This window comes from Chamaea fasciata, unplaced genomic scaffold (genome assembly GCF_029207755.1).
Source record: "Chamaea fasciata isolate MVZ Bird 193981 ecotype frontalis unplaced genomic scaffold, bChaFas1.0.hap1 SCAF_25, whole genome shotgun sequence".
In the NCBI taxonomy this organism is placed as follows: Eukaryota; Metazoa; Chordata; class Aves; order Passeriformes; family Sylviidae; genus Chamaea; species Chamaea fasciata.
Window position 1 is genome coordinate 3,185,391 of NW_027094110.1, and position 22,271 is coordinate 3,207,661.

The 22,271-nt window shown below is 54.8% G+C and overlaps 2 protein-coding genes across 2 annotated transcripts; both read right to left on the reverse strand.

Moving 5' to 3' along the window:
- Positions 1-851: 851 nt before the first annotated feature.
- UQCC2 (ubiquinol-cytochrome c reductase complex assembly factor 2) lies at positions 852-4,915 on the reverse strand. Its single transcript, XM_066204151.1, has 4 exons — positions 4,742-4,915; positions 2,119-2,193; positions 1,747-1,816; positions 852-1,039 (listed from the first exon to the last, which is right to left on the reverse strand). The coding sequence occupies exons 1-4, from the start codon at positions 4,877-4,879 to the stop codon at positions 945-947; spliced, it is 378 nt and encodes a 125-aa protein (XP_066060248.1). The 5' UTR covers positions 4,880-4,915; the 3' UTR covers positions 852-944.
- A 1,649-nt stretch (positions 4,916-6,564) lies between these two features.
- IP6K3 (inositol hexakisphosphate kinase 3) lies at positions 6,565-19,454 on the reverse strand. The gene is made up of 6 exons (XM_066204053.1): positions 19,244-19,454; positions 15,274-15,621; positions 11,229-11,394; positions 10,059-10,231; positions 9,259-9,434; positions 6,565-8,111 (listed from the first exon to the last, which is right to left on the reverse strand). Exons 1-6 carry the CDS (start codon positions 19,368-19,370, stop codon positions 7,656-7,658), a joined length of 1,446 nt encoding a protein of 481 aa, XP_066060150.1. The 5' UTR covers positions 19,371-19,454; the 3' UTR covers positions 6,565-7,655.
- Between the last annotated feature and the right edge of the window lie 2,817 nt (positions 19,455-22,271).

A 22,271-nucleotide genomic window follows, 5' to 3' on the forward strand; every position in this document is an offset into this window, starting at 1 on the left:
CCGCTGCTCCCAGCTCCAGGTGTTGCACATCCCTGGCCAAACGCTGCCATGAAGAGCCACCACGAGTACCAGCCTTGGTTCCTGGAGCTCTGGAGCAGAGCCTGCTGCAGTTCCAAATTCTTTCACTGCCTGCCAGGAAATCTCTGCTGAAACCCGTAAAAAGGAGCAGCTGTTGGTGCTGTGGAGCCCTGGCACAGCTCTGCTCCAGACACTCATCCTTCCCAAGCCAGTCCCAGCTCCAAGCCCAAGAACAGACACTGATGAAAGCAGTAAAGCTCTGAAAAGGAATAAAAAAGCCCATAACAGTGAAGTTGCAGCGCACTTGAAATGTGTTTATGGCCCCATCTAGCAGCATGTCATTTAATCCTGCCTTCACCCTCAGCTCTGCACTAACCCACACATCCCTCTCCTCAGGCTGGGGGGGATCTGCACGGAGTTGGCTCCTCCAGCAGCAGCAGCTGATTAAAATCTCAATTAAACTCGTGCAGTGCTCCACTGTCACCATGGCAAAGTCACCCTCCGTCCTCTCTGTCTTCTCCGAAGGAAAATAAATGTGATGATTAAAGTTCTCCCCCCCTCCACTGCCCTGGTCCCTGGGCTAACACACAAACACAAGCACACAGAGGTTTTCACATCCTCTCTCTTCTCTTCACAAGAACATTTAAAGCTGCACCTCCTCCCTCTGGGCAGCTCCTGCTCGTTCCATTCTTTGAGACACAAAGGGCCAGGTTTGACACCACAAAGTTCCCTTCCCTACATTGCTCCAGCATGGATGTGTTCAGCTCTGCCCCAGATTCTCAGCAGAAGAAAAAGGAGGCACTAAATATGAAGAATGTAGAGGGTAACAAAACTGCTGTTGCTAAGAGGAATAAGTGGTTTTATTCATCATGGCAACACGCAGAGCTTCAGGGATATGTACAGTGGAGAAGCTGAGAGCTGGGCCCTCACATGGAGTCCTCCTCGGGTTTCTTGGCAGAGAACTTTTCCCGCAGTCTTTTCCACGTCCCTTTTTTCATGTCTTCCATCTGTTTCAGAATGTCTGCAAAAGGAGAAGGGAGACAGAGATGGGGCCTGAGGAAGATAAGCAGGAAAGCAGAGGAATGAAACCCTCCTAAAACAGCTCTGCCTTCCATCTCATTTCCCTCTCTGACTCTTCATCTTAATGAATTTTCATTCCAGGCCCGAGGCGAGGCTGGTTTCCCTTCCAATCAATGCAGGGAGTCTCTTATCACTAACAACTGATACTCAGTTTCCATGCACTGCAATCAAAGTTAGGAACTGGAGCAGAACAAAACTGCTCTGGCTCCCAGTTCTGCCCCTCATAAAGGATGTGCTGAGAGCATTTCTGTGTGGGGGCACCCGGCTCCTTCCCAAGGCCCGACAAAGAAGGAATAGGAAGGGAATTGGAAGATGGTGAAAGAGAAGCTGAGCTCAGTGTTGGGGTGACATAGCAAACGTGTTCCTTCCACACAGATCCTGCTGTCTGTCCCCACAGAGCCTTTGCTGACCCTCTGTTGCTCCTGACAGTGCAAATTCCAACTGATTCTTCACTCCAATATACCGGGTGACTCTTCAACTGAGTTATTCCTGAACTCACTCCTCATCCAACACCTCCACAGAATTGCAGGCAGCCCCTTGGTGCCCTCCACTCCCAGGGGCTGAGGAGGAACACCAGGGAGCACCCCAAAGAGCAGAATGTCCCTTTCCCCCTGGCCTGCCCTCTCAGAGCAGGCCCAGCAGCAGTACCTGTGGCCAGGATCGTCCTGCAATCCTCCACGGTCACCCCGGTGAAGGTGGTGTCTTTCAGCCGTGGGTACTTCCCAGGAGAGCAGGAAAAGGAGGGAGAGAGATAGAGAAGTCACTTGCAGTGCATGGAAAAGGCCCAAGTGTCACCAGCTGGCACAGTCTGATGCTGTTTTCAGCTGGGATTCACCCACACCAAGAACCAGGCCTGCCCTGCTGACCCAGCAGCTGCCCTGGGTGAGCACAGGCACCGCTGCACCCACCCCTCAGCTGTCCCTCAGGCATTCCCAGGAATGCTGCCATTCCCGGGAATGCTGCAGCAGGTGGAGGCTCCCCCCCAGAGAGAGGGGCAGCGGGCAGTGCCACAGCTCTCACCTTGTTCTTGTAGAAGTTGGTGTGGATCCTGACTAAGCTCTCGTACATCTGGTCACAGGCCTCGGGGTCAGAGATCTGCAGGGGACACAAGTCTGCTTTTACACCTCCAGAGCAAAACCCCTCGTCGTCCCGAGGCACAATGGCCATGAAGGAGCAGCCCAGAATTCCCAGTGCACTGCTGGATACTGCCCATCCTGCTCTAGGCTTTTCCCTCCACCTCCCACCAGCTTGGCCTGCAGGAGTAACAACACTTGGGATTTCCAGAATGGATCTGAATTCTACATCAACAAGATGTGACAGCGAATACACGGCCACAGAGAACGTTACTGGCTGGGCCTGGGAAATCTGTGGCCCTTCCTGCTGAGAGGCCACCTCTGTCACTGCAGGGAATCACACAGGACAAGGTGCCAGGCTGGACCTTAGAAACTCCCTGCAGGGGCCAAAAATAGCCTGTCATTGATTAGGGAAATCAACACAAATGACAGGGAGCGGCTTGAAGGGTAACTGGATTTCTATTTCAGCTGGAAGATCCGGCTCATCCCCAACCTGTGCCAGGTGCCTCTGCCTGGCACAGCCCTTGCTCAGCTGCTTTTCCAGTCTACAGTGTTTTTCCTGGGGGTTTTGGGGGGGTTTTTTTGTGGTACAATGAGCCCAGCTCACCCCAGAACTCAATGTTGCTGCTCCACTAATGGTTAAAACAGGTCAAGAGTAAAAATAACATCAACAGAAAGGAGTCAGGATGAAGTAGGAAGAGCAAGGAAAACCTTTCCTCGTTCAGCAGGGCTGCAGGAGAGGATGCAGGAACAGCCACAGGTGATCCCCCCGTGCCCTGCAGCCCCATCCCAAACACCCCCTGCCAAGGCTCCAGCATTTCCAGCCGATAAAAGGGTGGCACAAACAGCATCCCAGCCCTGGAAATCCTGCAAATCTCCTTCCATTAGATGGCTAAAGAGCCCTTGTGGCTCTAGTTCCCCTCTCAGAAGCTCCTCCTGCCAGCACATTCAGCCTCTCTACACACAAATTGCCACCACTGCTGCACGTATCAATTCAAATTTCCAGGATCAGTGGCAGCTCTGGGATCTTGGAGCCAACTGGTGCAACACATTAAGCTGTCCTGAGCATATGGAAAAGCAATAAAACCCTTCCCAAAATGCCTGCTGCAGACTATTCTGGTCACCAGCACAGTATTAGGAGGCCCCTTGAGGTGGAAAACGCATCTCTGGAACAATGTTTTTATGCTAAGAAAGGGCACATTTGCATTCTGCAGCAACACCTCCGCTCCTGGGAAGGTCTGCAGCCAAGTCAGGCATCAGATCCCCTAATTTATTTCAGCAGCAAAGCCTAAACTCCAACAGAATTACATCTGGAGGCGGAATTCGATTGTACAACCGCTGCATTCCATCAGCGTCAGGCAGTGCTGCAGCATCCCATCATCCCACCCTCGAGGTAAGGAGAGCACAGGAATTAGGTGGATTCCAGCAGAGCTGACAAATTCCCAAAGCTCTGTGCCCCGCTCCCATAACCACAGGAACGGGGTTTTCCAAAGTGCACGGTGTGAAGAGTGTAAGAACTGGGGATAAACCAGTTGTCCTGAGGGTAAAACAGCTGTCCTGAGTACAGATCAGGTGTGCTGAGTGTAAACCATTTGTTCAGAGCACCAACCAGGTGTCCTGGGCACAAATCATTTATCCTGGGCACAAAACCCATTGTCCTGGGCACGAACCATTTATCCTGGGTGCAAACCCCATTGTCCTGGGCACAAACCATTTATCCTGGTCACAAGCCCAGTGTCAAGGGTACAGACCAGCTGGTCCTGGATAGCAATCACTTGTCCCAGGTACAATCCAGGTGTCCCAGGGCAGTTTTGCCTGGCGGAGGCACAAGCCCGTGGCCGGAATTCCAAAGGCTTTCCAGGATGTGCGCTCCAAAGGCTGCCCAGCGCTCACACTCCTGCCCTGCCCGGGAGGAGCCGGGAGCAGCAGGACTCTATCACCGCTGTGGTTCCCGTTCCCTCCCAGCTCAGCATGTGCTGATATTCCATGGAGCCCCAGGCAGCCCCGAGCACAACCTCCTGCCGGCACACAGCCCAGCGAGACCGGAGACAGAGCCGCGTGTGAGCCCCAAAGCCCGCGCTCCGCCCCAAACCCCAAACCCTCCCCTCAGGGTCCCCTCACAGTCTCCTCAGAGCCCCTCAGGGTCCTCTCAGAGCTCCTCAGAGCCCCTCAGAGTCCCCTCAGAGTCCCCTCAGAGCCCCTCAGAGTCCCCTCAGAGCCCCTCAGAGTCCCCTCAGGGTCCCCTCACAGTCTCCTCAGAGCCCGCTCAGAGTCCCGAGTCTCCTCAGAGCCCCTCAGAGCTCCTCAGAGTCCCCTCAGAGCCCCTCACAGTCCCCTCAGAGCTCCTCAGAGCCCCTCACAGTCCCCTCAGAGCCCCTCACAGTCCCCTCAGAGCCCCTCACAGTCCCCTCAGAGCCCCTCAGGGTCCCCTCAGAGCCCCTCACAGTCCCCTCAGAGCCCCTCAGAGTCCCCTCAGAGTCCCCTCAGAGCCGCTGCCGGGCCGCTCCCCGCGCCCTCCCAGGCCGGCGCCGCGGGCGTGCCGCCCTCCCAGCCGCCCTCCCGCCCCTCACCGGCGTGTTCTCGCCCTCGCGGAAGGCCTGTGCCACCCGCTGCCGCAGGAAGGAGCCCAGGTCCCGCCGCCGCTTGCTGTCCTCCGCCGGCCACTCCTCGCAGAGCCGCAGGAAGCGCCGGTAGCGGCTGGCGGCCATGGCGCCGCGTCACGTGGTGCCCGGCCCCGGTCACGTGGCGCCGCCGCCGGGTCACGTGTGCGCGCGGCGGGGCGGGCGCGGCTGAGGGGGGAGATCCCTTCAGGGGCGGCGGGTCCGCAAGTGCGACCGCTCCTGACATTGTCACCGCCCCACGGCCCTGGGTGTCACACCTCGCGGCGTGGGGACCGCAACACCGCCCTAGGCAGCGCCTTCCGCAGCTGGAGCGCCTTTGTCCGTGAGGAAATTCCAGCCTCAACCTCCCCCGGCTCAGCTTGAGGCCGTTTTCCCTTGTCGTGTGTTGTAAAGGCATATTATAAAGTTGGCTTTTCGCAAGGGTGTGTGCTATATGATTCATGACTTTGTGGTAAGGATGTAAGTTTTTATTTCTGCTATTAATAAAGAAAACTAGGCATAGTGGTAGTAGTTGATGTAGTATGCTTGAACTGTCTGTTTGGTCGGGATAACATCCAGTGAACATGTAAAGAAGACCCTGCTATGGATATAATATGCTTAAACTGTCTGTTTAATTAATATAACATCCAGTGAACATGTAAAGAAGACCCTGCTATTGAGATACCAACTGTCAGCATCCACTATCTGAAGAAAGTGTGGACCAAGGCCCAAGCTGGAGGTGATAATGAAGACACAGCCAAGAAACACGCATGCTCTAAAAAGGCAAACCCAAGGAGGGACCATGCAAAACAGCTCCTGGAATATGGAAACTAGTTTATGGAAAATATGAATATTCAACAGATTGATACAAGAGAAAGGGTATTTAAAGGATGACTCTGATATAGCAGGGTGTGGAGTTGGCTGAATGCCATGTCACCTGGCCGGCTGCACTTTGCTTTTTTATCTCCTAATTGTCATATTTTGTTTTAAACCTATTTCTTAAAATTTACATAGAAGGTGAACCTCGTTTTTCACATCATGTCCCTTGGGAGCAAAGCTTGACCCCCGCCTGGCTTCCCCCTCCTGTCAGGGAGTTGTGCAGAGCCAGAAATTCCGCCTGAGCCTTCCTTTTGTCCAGGCTGAGCCCCTTTCCCAGCTCCCTCAGCCACTCCTCACAGGATTTACGATGGTTTGAGTTGAAGGGACCTTAAATCCCATTTTATCCCCATAGGCAGGGACACCTTCCACAACCCCAAGTTGCTCCAAGCCCCGTCCAACCATTCCCAGGGATGGGGCAGCCACACTGTGCAGGTGTATGGGGCTAAAAAAGGGAGGGCACATTGAGCCTTTTCTAATTATTCAGGCAGCAAGTTGTTTGCTGTGCAGCGATGAAGAGCGAGGGGCTGTGGCTGTGGTGTCACACCCAGACTTTTCTCATCCTGCTGTGCACCCTGAGAATGCTCAGGTGGCTCTGTACAAGCTCACCCACAAAGCCACAAAGCCTTATCACAGACCTCTGATGCGAGCCAGGACAATCCATGACTCAATCCCTGCTCAAATTGGGTGTTTGCGGCTTTTTTTTTTTACAGTTTGTGGTCAAGCAATAACGCAGCACTGACAAGACTCTTCCCAGGTGGACTCTGGGCCAAGCAAAATACACAATTGGGCCAGATGCCTTAAATTTTCCAGCTCTAAATTGCAGTAGCTCCCCAGCTTTCTGCTGTAAATCCAAGTGAAGCGTCTCCCTTGGGATCTGGTGTTCAAACCTGTGGTGCTAACAGCTCTCTTAAAAAATTATGGGCTTAAAAAAAGGATAATGCACTTCAAGGATGCTGCAGGAGGGGAAAAAGAGATGGACAATGGTGGGAGTTACTTCCACAATTTTATTTATATCCCCACTCCCCGGTAGTGGAGTTCTGTAGCTCTGTTCCTTGTGCAAGGACTTCTTCAGATTTCCCACACCATGCAGGAAGGAATTATATTTGTTCCGTCATAAGAATAAAATCTGTCCACAAAAGCTGTAAACATTATTTTTAGAGTCTTTTGTTACTGTCTCCTTCAAACACACACATACACACACACGCAAACACACACACACACACACACACAGAGTATTTGTATCAAAGAATTTCTGGGTGACCTTTGACATCCAGTCCCTGACTCAATCTCACACTTTTTTTTTCTTTTTTTTCTTGTTGTTGATGTTTTTGTTTTCGTTTTTTTTTAAAGCAAAAATCCCTTGATGTGAATGTTTTTTGTGGCTGACACAGAAAGTTTTTCGTGGCTGACAGAGTTGTCGCATTCCCTCTCTTCCAGCCTCAATGGAGCCTCTTTCCTAGAAAATCCGTGGAAAATTCCCTGTTAGAACCCCACAGGGATGTTAAAGCTTGGTGAGGTGCAGCTCTTGGTCTGAACAGGTGCGCAGAGAATCCCCACCAGGAGCGCTGGGAATGTTGGAGGATGTTTTTCCCTCCCACCTGAGCAGGAGCAGGAAGGGAAGCTCCAGAGGGGGAAGCTCCATCTGTTCGTTCCTGCCCCAAACCCCCTCCTCCCGCTCGGCTGCAGGGCGAGCAGCTCCTGGTTTATCCTTAAGACTCTTCCCAAGTAATGCTTTCTTTGGCTCACAAATAAATCAAGGACAGCAGTAAAACCAGAAAGGAAAATAAATCTTCTGATGGACGGCAGAGAGAGAGCAGATTCTCCCAGTTCTCTGCTTTCCACCCTTCAGTTCAGTGACGGCGCACGGAGAGTTTTTCAGCACTTCCCCATTTATCCGTGCTCATTATGGCACATCCAGCGGCCGGAGGGTCCCACACAGCCGACCCCTGGCGGGATTTTCAGGGCTGTCAGTCACTAGGAAATCCAGGCCGTTTCACAGAAATTCTCACTTCCCTTCCGACAGGCTCTGAAGGATTTTGATGAGGTTCTCCAGGCCAAAAATGTAGCCATGGTCCGGCCCGTCGTGCGGGGTGGGGTTGGGGTTGCTCTTGGAGCCTTTGAAGGTGGTGTGGGCAAAGTCTATCATCCTCACATCCACCCTGGAGGGGTTCGTCGTGCCGTGAGTTTTTGGGAAGGGCAGGTGGTGATCCGCGCTCTCCTTGTGCTCCTGCCCGTCGTAAATGATGAGGAGGGAGCTGGAGTAGAACCTGTAGGAGCTTTGCTTCCTGATGACGGCGAGCAGGGCCTTGAGGCGCAGGATGATGGGCTCCAGCAGGTCCGTCCTCAGCTGGTTCCCGTTGCACAGGAACTGCCGCAGGGTCTGCTGGAATCCCTCCGGGGACAGCTTCCTCCCGTAGTATTTGTCTTTGCACAGGAAGTGCCCCGTGTCTGCCTGGTAAACCTGGGAGGGAAGAGAGGAATAAGCCATAAAATCGTAGAATTTTAAAGCGGTGAGGGATTCACAGGTGATGCCTTAAGGCATCAATGCCTTTATATTTTTCAAATCCTGTGCTGCTTTAGTGCATAAGTCTAAACTTCATATAAGGTGTTGACTGCTTTGGTGGTTAACACTTGACACTGACACTCTTTGGTCAGACAAAGCAATTCCTCTGGGGCTGGAACCCAAGGACACCCTACAGCCTCCGGCCCTGAGAAGTGCAAACAACAGTGAATTGGGGAGGAGCGAACTGGGTAAATTATTGGGTAAATTACTGGGTAAATGAAGTAAATGACTTCATTACCTGAAGGTGTAATTGGAGAATTAACCCCTGATATGCAAATAGACCAGACTTATAGCTCATGACCGTCATCCAACTTGGGGTGTAGCCTCTGGGAGGCTTTTGACTCCCCAGGGTGTATTTATTAAAGGCCTTTAATAAATACCCACTTTATCCTCTTAACTCTGTCCAGCCTCTGTTCCACTCCAAGGCATCACTATGACCACTGAAGTTTAACTCTGCCCACAGGAAGATGCCAGAGATCAGAAAAGGACACAGGTTCTGACTTTATATATTTTGCTTTATATTCCGTTCTCATTACTCTCAAATTATCCTTCAGGCAGGTTTCAAAACCTGCTTGAGAATAGCGAGTGAGGGAAATGCGTGGTTTGGGATTCCAGGAGGAAGGATGGGGATTTCCAGCAGGAGAAACTGAGTCCAAAATGAACCCCTGGCTCTCACAGCTCCAAGAAGGGGCAGCTCAGTGAAAGCACAAGTGGGGCAATGTGATGCTTTTGGGGTTCTTTCCTGCAGCAGCCAAGGGCTGAGCAGGAATCTGTGTGTAAAAGCAGCTTGTCAGATGGGGTGAAGGGTTCCAGCTGCTCCCACTGGTGGCAGTGGCGCAGAGAAAGGGTCACCCTAAACGTGCCGTATTTGACACCCTCTCTGACAGGACGCAGAGCTGGGTGTGGCCACTTTTTACAGCTCACGTTTGGGGGGAAAAGTGAATAAAACCCCTTCAATTCACACCAGCCAAGAACCCCTGGAGATTCCAGCTTGGTTTGAACCAAGGAGGGAACCAAGACAGCGAGGGGGATGTGGAGGCTTTACCTGCATCCCACAGATGCGCACGCCCAGCGACGCCGAGGTGCTCTGCTCACACTTCTTGATGTGCCGGGCTTTCTTCTCCTCCGAGGCGTCGTCCCCGTGCTGCCGAGTGCCCATCTTCAGGTCCAGGATGCAGGGGTAGCTGTACTTGGACACCACGTTCTCCAGCAGGAGAAACTCTGAGCGTGACTTAAGGGAAAACCCAATACTTTTAAATTCTAATTGAAAGAGGCCTTAAATCAAAGCAACTGCTGACACTCTCCGTAACAGCTCACAACTGTAATGAGACTTCCTGAGCCAATTTCTCCGACGTGTCATTGCTATGGGCCTCTCGCTGCCAATTCCAGTTAATTTACTGTACTACAGCCCTACCAATTAAAGCCCCAACAGCTCCATTCTCCAGTGACACCGTAGCCCTGGGCTGTGGCTCCGACACCTTCCCTCGGTGCTGAGCTCGCTCCGGTGGGTGGGGGAAGTTGTTAAACTCTATTACTCACATGACTGGTGGGTAATGGAGTGTAATAGGAAAATAAAAGGCGAGGCAGCTGCTAATTCCTGAATAGTTGTGTTTTTAAATGTATGCCAAGGGGATCTTTGACTTCTGCTGAGAACTCTTTATGGGAAATGGGATTTTATTCTTTTTTTTTCCTAACAGGCACAGAAGATAACAGAGAATATTCCTTATTTTCCCAGGGTCTGTGCAGAGGAGGGGATGCACCCCCCTGCAATAAACCCTAAAAACTGATTTCCACCTGTTATCTGTAGCCAGGACTGTGCTGGAGGGGAGAGAGGAGAAAGGATACGGTGAAGTTTGTTCTCGTTGTGCTTGGAGGACATGCGGTTCAGGTGCTGCCTGTGGCAGTGCAGCCCCCAGGGGTTGTGGCTCTTCCTTTCTGGCTGCTTCCCATTTGCATCTTCCAAAAGGGAATCTGTGTGGTACTGAAGGTCTGTCCTCAAAAGCATCTTCCCAGGGCAGCTAGACAAAGCACACAAAGGGACACGTCGGGTTTATAAGCTCCAGAGGAGAATATTCCCTTCCTTTTTTTTTTTTTTCTTTTTTCTGTAGAGCCTCAAACTTGATAAGGTGGATTTTCAGGAACTCTCAAAGGAACCATATTGATCATGTCCAACCTGCAGAGATCCTTTGTTACTCCATAACAGTAATTTTCAGAAAGCCAGCTATTGCTGCCTGCCAATATTTTTTTTCATTATAATTTAAAGTGTGCTGGCTCCCTTGAAAAGCCATTCACAGCCCCAGCTGCCAGAGATCTCTATTTATCCACCTAATGGGCACAGCACAGGCTAATGGTTCGACAGTGGGAATGATTCCCAATTTGGAGGGGCTGGCTTCAAGGAGGGGAAGGAGGGAAGGAAAGAGTGATGAGGAGATCTGTTCTCCTTGGGGGGTCATTCCTTGGTCTCACTCATCCCAACTCGAGCACTCCCATCACTCCAAAGGCAGCAGTTCCACGGCAGGGATATTCCACCTGCAGTGCCAGGTGGCCCAGGGCTGCTCTGAACCAGTTTGGGATGAAGGATTTCCTGCAGAAAACCTCTGGGAGCCAGAAAACCTCTGGGAGCACCAGGTGTCTTCCTGGAATGGGATGGGATGGGACTGAAGCCCCTCTGTTGCCAGCAAAGGGACATTCCATGCTCAGTGACGGTTCTCCCATGGCCTCTCCTCTCCTGGAGCATGCTGTGCTCCTCCAAGGAATGGGGGTCAGACCATAATTTGACGCAGGTATTTAAGAACAACATCCCAGATCCACCCCACTCCATCCCTGCTCTAGGGAAGAACAGAACCAGACACACAGGGCTTGGCTGTCCTATTCTTCACCTTGACTGGGCCCTGCTTTTGCCCTAACCCCACAGCTGGGCCACCAAACCCATCCCAAACCCATCCCAAACCATCCCAACCCCACCCAAGTGGCAGATGCCAGCCAGGAGGACTGCAAGGAGTGACAGACCCTCACCTGTCTTTGAAGGTCTTGGTGACCTGGGTGTGGCTCCACTTGCATTTGTGCCACAAGGTGACCGGGGGGTCACCGCCGGCGCTGCCGTCGGGCTGGCCCAGACCGGGGCTCGCTATCAGGGTCAGGTTGCCCAGGCTGTCCTTCTTGAGGTGCACGGACACGATGCCTGGACAGAGGGGAAAACAAACGAGGCAGAGATGAGCCCGTGGGGTGACACAGAGGCCTGGCCACCACCTCGTGGTTTGGTGGCCTTTTACTGATCCCACTCTGATTTCAAGCCCAATAAAACATCGTTAGGCTGAGACCCTGGAAAATACTCTCGGGATTTTCAAGTTTCCCCTCTCAAAGCTCCGTTTGAACCCCATGTTCCTTTGTCCCCCACTCCTCCAAGCTCTGCTGTGCTCTGGGTGACCCAGAAAAGTCCCCCGCTCCAGATCAGGAGCTCCCAGGTTATTTATCACAAGGGATTTAAATGCCTTTGAAAGACAGCACAAGGCTGGAAACACTTTTCATTGGCAGGAAGCGAAGGGAGGGCTGGGGACAAGGCATTTTCCAAGGACACCCAGCGTGCCAACTGCTGCTTTTAACTGGAGAGTTCCAGGAGCAGGGCAGGGATGTGGCCATGGGCTGGCACTGCTGCCCACACATTGTCATGGTCGTGTCCTTCCCCCAGCGCCAAGGACCAGCACCCGGATCTCCCGCGGGGGGCTAGAGTGTCACACGTCCCAGTGTTTGTGCCCAAAAGTGGCCAGCACTGTGACCGGAGGTTATTTTTTTCCACCCTGAGCGCTTAAAACACCATTCTGCATTTGAACGTCGCAATTTTTCCCTGACTCCGACAGGAATCACAGGGCTCAAATGCCAGCCGGTGCAGCACGGATTTAGCCCAACGCGAGTCCATCCCTGGCACGGGGCCGGCTGTCTGCTCGTCTCAAGTGACAGCGCAGGAATGGCCACGGATCGCGCTGCCGCCGGCTCTGACCTTTCTGGGAAAGGCTGATAACGCCATCCCCCTCCCGCAGCTCCCCCGAGCCTCCCCACGCTCCTCCGGGGGCGTCCTCAGAGCTCAGCCTTAAGCTGCATCAGGGGAAGTTTAGGTTAAACATCATTAAAAAAAAAAAAAAATTCTTCACTGAAAGAGTGATTGGGCACTGGAATCTTCTGCCCGGGGAGGTGGTGGAGTCACCGTGTTCGAAAAAAAGGCCTGGATGTGGCACTCGGTGCCAAGGTTTAGGTGGTGAGGTGGTGTTAGATCCGAGGTTGGATTTGGTGATCTCAAAAGTCTTTTCCAACCTGGTTCATTCTGTGATGTGGGGCTCAGGGGGCTGCCAGCTCCCAGAGAGGACAGGGGCCAGGGACAGGGCAGTGGGACCGGCAAAAGCAGCACTGGGAAAAGCCCAGTTGGGGACACTGGGATGGATCCAGCTGTGCCCAGGGGGTCTGTGGGGCCTTTGGGGAGCTGGGATGGATCCAGCTGTGCCTAGGGGGTCTGTGGGGCTTTTGGGGAGCTGGGATGGATCCAGCTGTGCCCAGGGGGTCTGTGGGGCATTTGGGGAGCTGGGATGGATCCAGCTGTGCCCAGGGGGTCTGTGGGGCATTTGGGGAGCTGGGATGGATCCAGCCATGCCCAGGGCATCCCCCCAGATCTGCTGGCCGTGTGGGGAGATGATCTCAGCAGCTTGACAAACAGTTCTGCTCTCCCAAGCAAAGGTGCCAAAGCAAATAAACGTGCAAAGCCCCTTCTCTCCGTTTCAAGTGCGATTCCAGTGAGCAAACACCGAGCAGAGGCTTTGCCTCCTGTGCCTGCCAGGTTCTGCTGCCTCAGGGGGGTTTCCCCACCTGAACTGTCCATGCAGCCACCCCCACTGGACTGGGGTGTCCATCCCTCCCCGGCTCCTGCACCCCAGAACCTTGGGTTGGGATGCTTTTCGCTCACCACAGCCATTGCTGGTCCCTTGTGCTGTTCAATCAGCGTTGCTGTGAGCTGGGTTAAACAGGCTGCCTTTGCACAGAAATGGGGGAAAACCTACCCAGGCTGCTCTGCAGAGGGGCTGCAAACCTTCATTAGGGGGAAAAGGAATATTTCTAGCCCTCCCAGCCCTCTGTGGAGAGCTCAGGGAGCTCCATCTTCCTCAGGCTCCAGCATTACCTTTTCCCTGAGTCCCATTCTTTAAAAAAATCCATATTTCTGGAAGCAAACAAATCTCCTCTCAGCCTGGATGACTGCTTCACATTTTCAGGGGATGTAGGCATAGGGAAAAAAAAAAAAAAAAAGCCAGCGTGTCTTTTGCCTAAATCAAAGCCTTTTTCATTTTAAAAAGTCACTGGGAGGCGACTGGAGCCCTCGACTGCAAGCACCATAACCTTAAAAACTGTCCCAGTTCCTGCTTGCAGTCAGCAGGGCTGTGCTCATTTGCATAGTGCTGACAGTCTGGCCCCAAAAAAACCTTATATATAGCGTGAAAGTAAGAGTTGTTAAATATCAGCCGTTAATATGAAAATTAATGGGGAGATTTTCAAAGGCGAGAACCGAGCGTTAAATTGGAAGGGAATGTGATCATCTCCCTCCTCCCAGCTGGAAATTCAGTCTTCAAAAAACCTACAGCTCAGCCTTAAAAGTGTTTTTTTTTTTGTTTCCTGGGGGGATTCCACGGGGGTTTGCAGGTGTCCCGCCGTGACCTGTGGGTGACAGACAACCCCCAGAGCTCCTCCATTGCTGCGGCAGGCAAACATCTCTCCAAAGCCTTTGGGTGTCTGTCTGTGCTGGCCTTCGGTGTCACTGACACCCCAATCCCCCTCCTGCCGCCACCAACCAGGAGCCAGAGGGTATTTCTGGGTGCTGTCACCACGCTGGTGGCATCCCAGAGGCTCTCAGGAGGTTTCACTCTGTAACTCTGCCCTCGTGGGTTTATTTCTGTGTTTACGAGCGCGTTCATCCACTGCCAAGGGCGCTGGGAACCTGAGCAGAACTGGGCTGGAAAACAAGCCCAGCATCCCTCTGCGAGCTCAGCTGGGACACGGCAGGGCCTTCAAAGGGGACAAAAATCGGTCCCAAAGTCACCAAAGTGCCTGATAGGGGTGAGGTGAGCAGGAAAAGGCACGGGCTCGGGGTGAGGCTTGAATGATATTTGATCCCCATTGTGGAGAATGTCACCGTTACACAGAATGTCACCATTGCACAGAATGTCACCGTTGCACAGAATGTCACCATTACATAATGGTCTCAGGGCTGTTCCCACAGCCCAGAAATAGAGATGAGGTACATGGATACGTGTGCATGGGGGATGGAGCCGCCAGGATCATCCCCCTGGATGCTCGTGCCCCTCATCATCCTCACAGGAGAGCCTTTCACCTCTTTAATTGCCTGGCAGCAGGGCTGGGACAGCCAGGAGAAGAATAAACCTGTGAAGCCAATGCCAGACTGGAGAATTGCTTTTTAATTACCCCTCACCTTAAAACTCTCAGGGATTTGAAACAGGAGAAGACAAAAAGTTTGAATAACCAGGGCACCCCTGGACTAGTTAAACTGGGACTGTCCAAAGCTTTATCAGCGAGGGCTCAGTGCTGCAGCACCAAACCCCAGCTCCCGCCAGAGGAAACCGCTCAGAGGAAACTTTTCTCCCTTAAACATCTTTTTAATATTGTCCCATAAATCTGCAGAGCCCGCTGACTTTCTGGGAAAGGGAGAGATTGGGCTGGAAGCGCGTTGGAGCCGTGGCTGACTGAGCTCTTTGCTGTAACGCCGAAGGACCAAGAGATATTTTAAGTTTTTACGTGACAACCGAGCTTCTCGCCTCCCCCAAAAAGCCAGGGTCAGGAGCTTTATGAGCAGCACAAGCCTGGCAGTAAAAGCAGAAAATACTGAAGGAATAAGAAAGAGAAGGGAGGGAGGATGTCTTTAAAAAATACCGGCGCTGCTCTCCCAGTGCTGCTGGGAAATTCAGCTGGGAATGGGGATCAGGGCTGGGGCAGCGAGCAGAGGGACAACCAGGAGAATCCTGCAGCAGCTGGGGATGCTTTTTAGGAAGGTGAGAGCTCCACTTACCTTTGTACTGCGGCGTGAACTGCCTCATGGCCAGGGGCAGGGACTCGTAGAAGCTCAGCTCCTGCGACACCAGGGGCTTGCAGATGGTGTGCTCGTCGTAGGTCAGCATGCTGGTGTGGCCGCCCACCTGGTGCACGAAGGGCTGCAGGAGCACGGCCGCCCTGCCCTCGGCGGGGCCCAGGGGGCTCTGACCCACCATGGTGCCAGGCACGGCCCAGGGGGCTTCAGCAGCAGCACACGGAGCTGGGAAACGCAGCCTGGGATGGACAGTGCTCGGACAGTTTTCACCCACTCTGGTCTTTCCCCCACGCTGGGTTTTCCTCCACGCTGGCCTTTCACCGGTGAAATCTGCAGAACGGGAATTAGAGGAGAAGGGTCACCCAGCAGCCGGGTGGGATGGGATCTGGCAGTGCCCAGGGGCTGGCAGGGAGCCCCAGCCTGACACACAGAGTCCAGGAAAGCCCCAGTTTTGATCTGTCGGGGACAAGAGACAGCGATCAGAAGAGCTGTGAGTTAAAGCAGTGACATCGAGGCAGCAGGGTCAGGGATTGCTTGGACAGATTATTAACACACTGCATTGGTGCCGTGAATTAGCCCCAGTTGGTCCCACAGGCTGTGTTAGGATGGTCCCTCGGACATTCCCTGCACAGCAGCGTTGCTACAAAGCCCCTGTAAGCCCCCGGGCACTCCCTTCCCCCACAACACTGCAGGTGGGGTCAGCAGCAATTTCTGCACCTTCCAAAGTAACCTCAGTTCGGGACATGCCCTGTCATTTAACACCGGAGCAGCAGCAGGAGCATTTCCCTCCCGGGCTGACAGACACCCACGGGGGGATGTGGATGTGTCACAGCAGCACCCACAGGGCTCACACCCAGCGTCCCACCCTGCCCCCAGCAGTGGATCCGTGCCTGATGCCACAAATTCCTCCCTGATTCTGACAGCAACAAGTCTGGTGTCTAAAGCAGCAATGTAGCAAAATCACGGAGCACATCCCCAAACAGCTGCTCCTTCCCCCATTCCTCACAGGAAACCCACGGGTGCCTCCTGGACATCAGGAATTGAATCCCACAGGCGCCAAGGACGACAAAAAGGAGCTGATGTTGGTGCTGGGGCAGCCTGGCTTCACACCAGAGATGGACACTCCACATCCCAGACTCACAGGGATGGGAAAAAACTACTAAAATCATCATTTGAGGCTGGGTCCACGGCAGCACGGGCCTCTTCTCCTGACTGCTCCAGCTTCAGCACAACCTGGGCAGCTTTGCACCCTGTTTTTGCCAGCAGAACCCCAGTGCAGGGGACAATGACGCCTTTACGAGACCCAGCTCTGCCAGGAAAGCCTCCAGGCTGTGCTGCCAGGTGAGCAGCTCCACGCCTGCCAGCCCCACGGGCCAGACGTGACCAGGGCAGCGCTGTCACCCCTCCCTGTGCAGGAACAGGGAGCAGCAGAGGGGCGGTGGCACCTCCTGGAGGCACCTGGAGCTTCCCGTGCCGGGCAGGAGCTCTGCGGGAAGGGTTTCCCTGGAGCCAGCACCGACCCGGGGCTGGATCTACTGGCACAGGGCACGTTCCCCATCCTGTAGGAAGGATCCAGAGCTCAGGACGTTGGACTCGATGATCCTCCTGGGTCCCTTCCAACTCAGGATATTCTGTGATGCTCGAATCTCCTCCTGCCGGGAATAACCCCCAAGGGAAAAGCCCCTGGCGCAGGTGCCTGTTTTGTTTCCCACCTGGAGCAGTGGGATGGAGTGGGCTGAAGTCAGGGAAGAACCACTCCCCACCTCCGAACGCACCGGTAGCTCCTTTATCTCCCCCAGGGTGGGGTTTTTCCCCTCCCATTATTCCCCTTTGGAGAGAAATTCCTGCTCTGCAATTACCTTCCCCGCAGGAACAAAGCCAGGTCCCCCCCCCCCCCCGCGCTTTCCAGCCGGGAGCAAAGCGGCTCCTTGGAGCTTTCCTGGGCGTTAATAAAAGCATTCGGAGTTTTGTTAAGTTGTGGCAATTTTTAAAGAGGATTTTCTGCCTCGGGAAGCCGCAGGTTGTTGTGGTTTGTTTTGTGTGGTTCCCCGCGCCCTTCCTCCCATCTTTACAAAGAAGGAGAAAAGCCAAAAGCAAGCGGATTTGTCATAACACCTCTTAGGAGCAGGGAACAACACGACTTAAATCCTTTCTTGCTTCTGAGACAGTCCAAGGCTGAGGCTCAGCTGACACAACCCCCTGACAGCTCTGGCAACCTTAGCACTGCGAAGGGAGTTGGGGAAAAAAACATCCACAATTCGATAAAGCTCCCAAACGTTTTCTCCCAAGCAAAACTCGGAGCAGGATTTGCAGCAGGAGAAGGAGGTTCTTTTCTGGGAGTTTCTGCTGGGGAGCAGCTCATCCATTCGGAGCAGATAAATGTTCCTGCGAACACTGAGCTTCCCCTGAAACAAGACACTGGAAATAAATCACTTCCACTGGCTCAAGGTATCGCAAACGCCAGGAGATATTTACGTCACTAAAAATACACGGAATTACAGATAAATCCAGACCCTCCAAGCAAAACCAGAATCCATCAGTGTTTTTCCTCCCGCTAAAGGGAAAGCAGCTCAGGTGCTGCAGGTGGAGGTGAGCCAGGAAATATTGGGGAAGGAGAATAGGGAGAATTTTTCTCTGCATAGAAGAGAAACACTCCATTCTCCAGGAAAGAAATATTCCATTTCCATTTGGAGAAAGCATGGAAGGTGTCCCTGCTGCTGGCAGTGCTGGAGCTGGATGAGTTCTGCCCCAGTGTCGGGGACAGCGCTGCTGCCCTGGCACTGTCACCTCCCACCCTGCTCCCAGGCAGGGCCAAATGTCAAAGCAGTCTCAGCCCAACACGTTGTTTATCCCCAACCCCAAACCGAGCCAAAAGGAACTGAGCACGTTCAATTCTCTCATCTTTGAGTGCCGCCTGCTCCATCCCATCCCAAACAGGACTCGTGGGAAAACACACGGCCAGGCTGAGCTGGGTCCGTGCGGCAGAAACACCCGGGAATATCGAAATGCAAAATCCCTCTAAAAACAAGAGCTCTGTGCAGGCCTGTGCTCTCAGTGTCACCCTCCTGGCCACCTCCCTGCTCCCAGAGCATCCCAGAGCTCCAAAGCTGGGTTCCAAGCACTGCAGGGGCTGCACATTCTTTGCTTCATTAAAAGGCAAGAAAAGAATGTGGCTGAGATCTGTGTGTGCAGATCCGTGTGTGGAGACTTGGGTGTGCAAATCTGTGTGTGCCAATCCGTGTGTGTGCAGATCTGTGTGTACAGATCCGTGTGTGCAGATCTCTGTGTGCAGCTCCTGGTGCTGGAGCTCACCTGGAGCCTCAACCAGCTCTGCATGGAACCCCAGAGCTGGGACATGGTGCCACCACAGACCCAGTGCCACCATGGGCCTAGTGTCACCATGGTCACAATGCTACCACAGGACCTAGTGCCACCATGGACACAGTGCCACCACGGACATGGTGCCACCATGGACCCAGTGTAACCACAGATCCAGTGCCACCACGGACCCAGTGCCACCATGGACACAGTGCCACCACGGACATGGTGCCACCATGGACCCAGTGTAACCACAGATCCAGTGCCACCACGGACCCAGTGCCACCATGGACACAGTGCCACCACGGACATGGTGCCACCATGGATCCAGTGCCACCACAGGACCTTGTGCCACCGCACTCTGCAGAAAAGGGCACAGGTTCCCTCACCCCCCTGCCCATTTTCTGCCTTCCACAGCACCTCCCTCCCCTCCACTTCCCAGCCCAACGCTTTCCAGCCATTCCATAAGCAGGATGGAGTACCGGGAGCCACCAACTCCAGGATCACTCCAGAGATTCCCACCAGCCCCGGCTGTCCCTGCTGCTCCCGTCCCTTCCTGACAGCATCCCACCCATCTCCCCGGCCGTGCCCATCCCTCCCCATCCCTCCTGCCGGAATCCAGCCCCGAGCTCACCTGTGGCTGCAGGTGTCCGCCGTGGGCTGTGGCTGAGCCTCGGGGCGCTGCCCGGGCCGGGTTTCTCGGCTCCCTCGCTGCTTCTCGCCGCGGCTCCAGCGGGAGGAATGAGGGAACATTTAGGCATGGCCCAACTGAGTCGGCGTTGGCAGGAGCCCGGAATGTCCAGCTGACATTCCAGCGGGGCTGTGCCAGGGAGAACCACCCCGGGTGGGACAGGGAAACGGCCGCGTGCGAGGGCTGGGAACTGAACGAGACGAGCCGGCCGTGTGCTCCGGCTGCCTTGGGAAATCGGCTCTCCAGGAAAACGACCGGGGATTTGTCCATCTGTTTTTCACGGAACTCCCCCTCAGCTCGGCCCCCGCCGGGTTCGTCACCTCCCTGCAGAGTGGGCTGACACCGGCAGAGGGATGGAGCTTCCCAGAGCTCCCAAACCACCGGGAAAAACAGCCCAGGGAGATGCGGGAGGAGAGGCGGTGCTGGGGACGCTGTGGACAGGGTGGTGACGGGGGCTGGGGGACACCAAATCCCCCTTTGTGCCAGGGAAAAGGTGTGGGCAAAGCGGGGGGAAGGCCGGGGTTTGCCCAAAGCTGGGCAGGAGGTGAGTGGATCCAGAGCTCCGGCCGTGCCAACGGGAAAAGGGACACGTCAGAGCTCGGGAGCCGTGTGGGGAATGGAAAAGTCCCAGGGAATTTCCTGCCAGGGCCACACTGTCCCCTGCAGCCACTCAAGGACAGCGTGTGCCACCCAGGCCACGCTGTCCTGTCCAGCCTGTGCCACCCAGGCCACACTGTCCTGTCCAGCCTGTACCAAGGGCTCCTGCCAGCCCACTGCACCCCAAAAAATGGGATCGATGTGGTTTTTAGGGAATCACAAGGAACAGCCAGCCTGGGCAGCGCCTGGGACAAGGAGGGGACGGTGCCCACTGTCATCCCCAGTCCCCAACAGGAACTCGAGGGCTTCAGCACAGCCCTGCCCGGGCCTGGGGCCCCCCAGGGATGCCCTGGGGGAAGAAAACCTCACAGCTGGGATGAGGATTGGTGGGTGTGGAAATTCCCACTAACTGGAGGGGAGAAACCAGGCTCAGGACGAGCTGAGGGATCGAACTGATGGTGGGGGCAGAGGCTGAGATTAAAGACAAGGATGAAAGGAAGACCCAGATTCCCAAGGCCTGGCCTCACTCTGCTTCATGCTGGAATCTGAGCTCAGGAAAGCACTTTTTAATTTTTTTTATTTTTTTTTTTTTTAAATAAGGTTGGTTTCTGAAGGAGAAAAAGCTGATCTGAGCACTCTGCACAGCCAGACCTGGGGATTCTGCTTCCCTCTCCTGTCCCCTGAGTCCAGCGGAGCTTCCTCCTCCTTCTCCAGGGCAGGGCAGGGCTCCAGACCAGCTCCTGTCCCGGTGCCCAACAGGTCCCGACATCCCTGCTCTCGTTCTGCCCCTCACCGGTTCCAAAAGCCCCCAAAGAGCAGCCAGGCCAGGCTGCAAACCCCAAACGTGCCAGGCCTTAAATCCATCCAGCCCAGAGCTGGTCGGAAGGGCCAGGCCCATGCTGGGGGTCCCTGGGGCTCAGGGAGAGGCAGGACTGAGTGCCCAGGTGGGCACTGGGGAGCCCAGCACAGCCCCTCTGGCAGAGCCCACCTGGCAGAGCCCACCTTCCCCCTGGCAGTGCCCAGCACAGTTCCACTGGCAGAGCCCACCTGGCAGAGCCCACCTTCTCCCCATGGCAGAGCCCACTTTCCATCCTGGCAAAGCCCACATTTCATCCTGGCAGTGCCCACGTTCCATTCTGGAAAAATCCACTTTCCATCCTGGCAGAGCCAACCTGGCAGAGCCCACCCTTCATCCTGGCAGTGCCCACTTGGCAGTGCCCACCTTTTCCCCATGGCAGAGCCCACTTTCCATTCTGGAAAAGCCCATTTTCCATCCTGGCAGTGCCCCCCTTGCCCCTGGCAGGGCCCGTCCTGCGGGGTCACTCCCGAGTCTCTCCATCCCGGGAATGCCGGGCCGGCACACGGAGCATTTCCGGTTGGAGCGGGAGCTCCGCGGGGTCCCAGGGCTGGGCAGAGGGAATTCTGTAACTCCGAGGGGAGGGAGCATTGCCTCGGATTAAAGCTGTGCTCATTAGGCGCTAATTACGGGCACACCTTGGCCACCCTCGCTCCGAGGCTGTCCCGGTCCGGCTCGGGCTGGGGACACTGGCAGAGCCTGGGGGAGCCTGGGCTGCCCCCGGGTGACCTGAGCATGCCGGGACTCATCCCGATATTCCCTGTGCAGCGCCTGGGGCGTTCTCCTCCGTCACTTGGGACATCACGGGAGGCTCCGGTGTCCTCCTGCCCCCGGGAGCACATTCCAGGGAGCTGCTGCTGCTCCAGGAGCGGGGATGGGGAATGCGGGGTCACAGAGCCCACAGCCTGCCCCGGGTGAGGCGAGCTCAAAGCCAACGGCTTCCATGACCCACTGGGGTCTCCTTGTTCTGGAGAGCCTGTTCAGACCCCCGTGGGCTTTGCATCAGATCCCAGCGACCCCACACAAGTGTTCCTACAAAAGCTGCCGCTGGACAGGCCTGGGAGCCTGGGAGGTGGGGACAGGGCTGGCCTCGGGGGTGGTGACACAGCCAGGGTCGATCCCTGACATCCACAAACCCCTCCCGACAATCCCTGACACCCACAAACCCCTCCTGCAACACCTCCAGGTCTTCAAAGCTGGGTGGAATTCCAGATAGATCCCAGAGCAATGGGGAGGGAGGGAGGGAGGGAGGGATGGATGGATGGATGGATGGATGGATGGAGGGATGGATGGAGGGATGGATGGATGGATGGATGGATGGATGGATGGACAGATGGATGGATGGATGGATGGGGCAGTGCTGGAGGGAGGCAGCTCCAGGCAGGACTCTCTCCCTGGCTGTGCCTGTCCCTCTCCAGCTCCCCTGGATCTTTCCAGCGGAACTGGCCCCATGCCCTGACTCCAGGCCCATCAATAAGGTGCAGCGTCAGCTGTCGTGTCAGCAGCCGGAAAAACATC

Coding starts and splice junctions, on each gene's coding strand:
- UQCC2 (XM_066204151.1), bottom strand. CDS start 4,879: ATGGCCGCCAGCCGCTACCGGCGCTTCCTGCGGCTCTGCGAGGAGTGG. Junction 1,817..2,118: donor CCAACTTCTACAAGAACAAG/GTGAGAGCTGTG, acceptor TCTCCTGGGAAG/TACCCACGGCTGAAAGACAC. Junction 1,040..1,746: donor CAGGACGATCCTGGCCACAG/GTACTGCTGCTG, acceptor CTCCTTTTGCAG/ACATTCTGAAACAGATGGAA.
- IP6K3 (XM_066204053.1), bottom strand. CDS start 19,370: ATGCCTAAATGTTCCCTCATTCCTCCCGCTGGAGCCGCGGCGAGAAGC. Junction 15,622..19,243: donor GCGGACACCTGCAGCCACAG/GTGAGCTCGGGG, acceptor CCCGTTCTGCAG/ATTTCACCGGTGAAAGGCCA. Junction 9,435..10,058: donor CAACGAGAACAAACTTCACC/GTATCCTTTCTC, acceptor AGTCACGCTCAG/AGTTTCTCCTGCTGGAGAAC.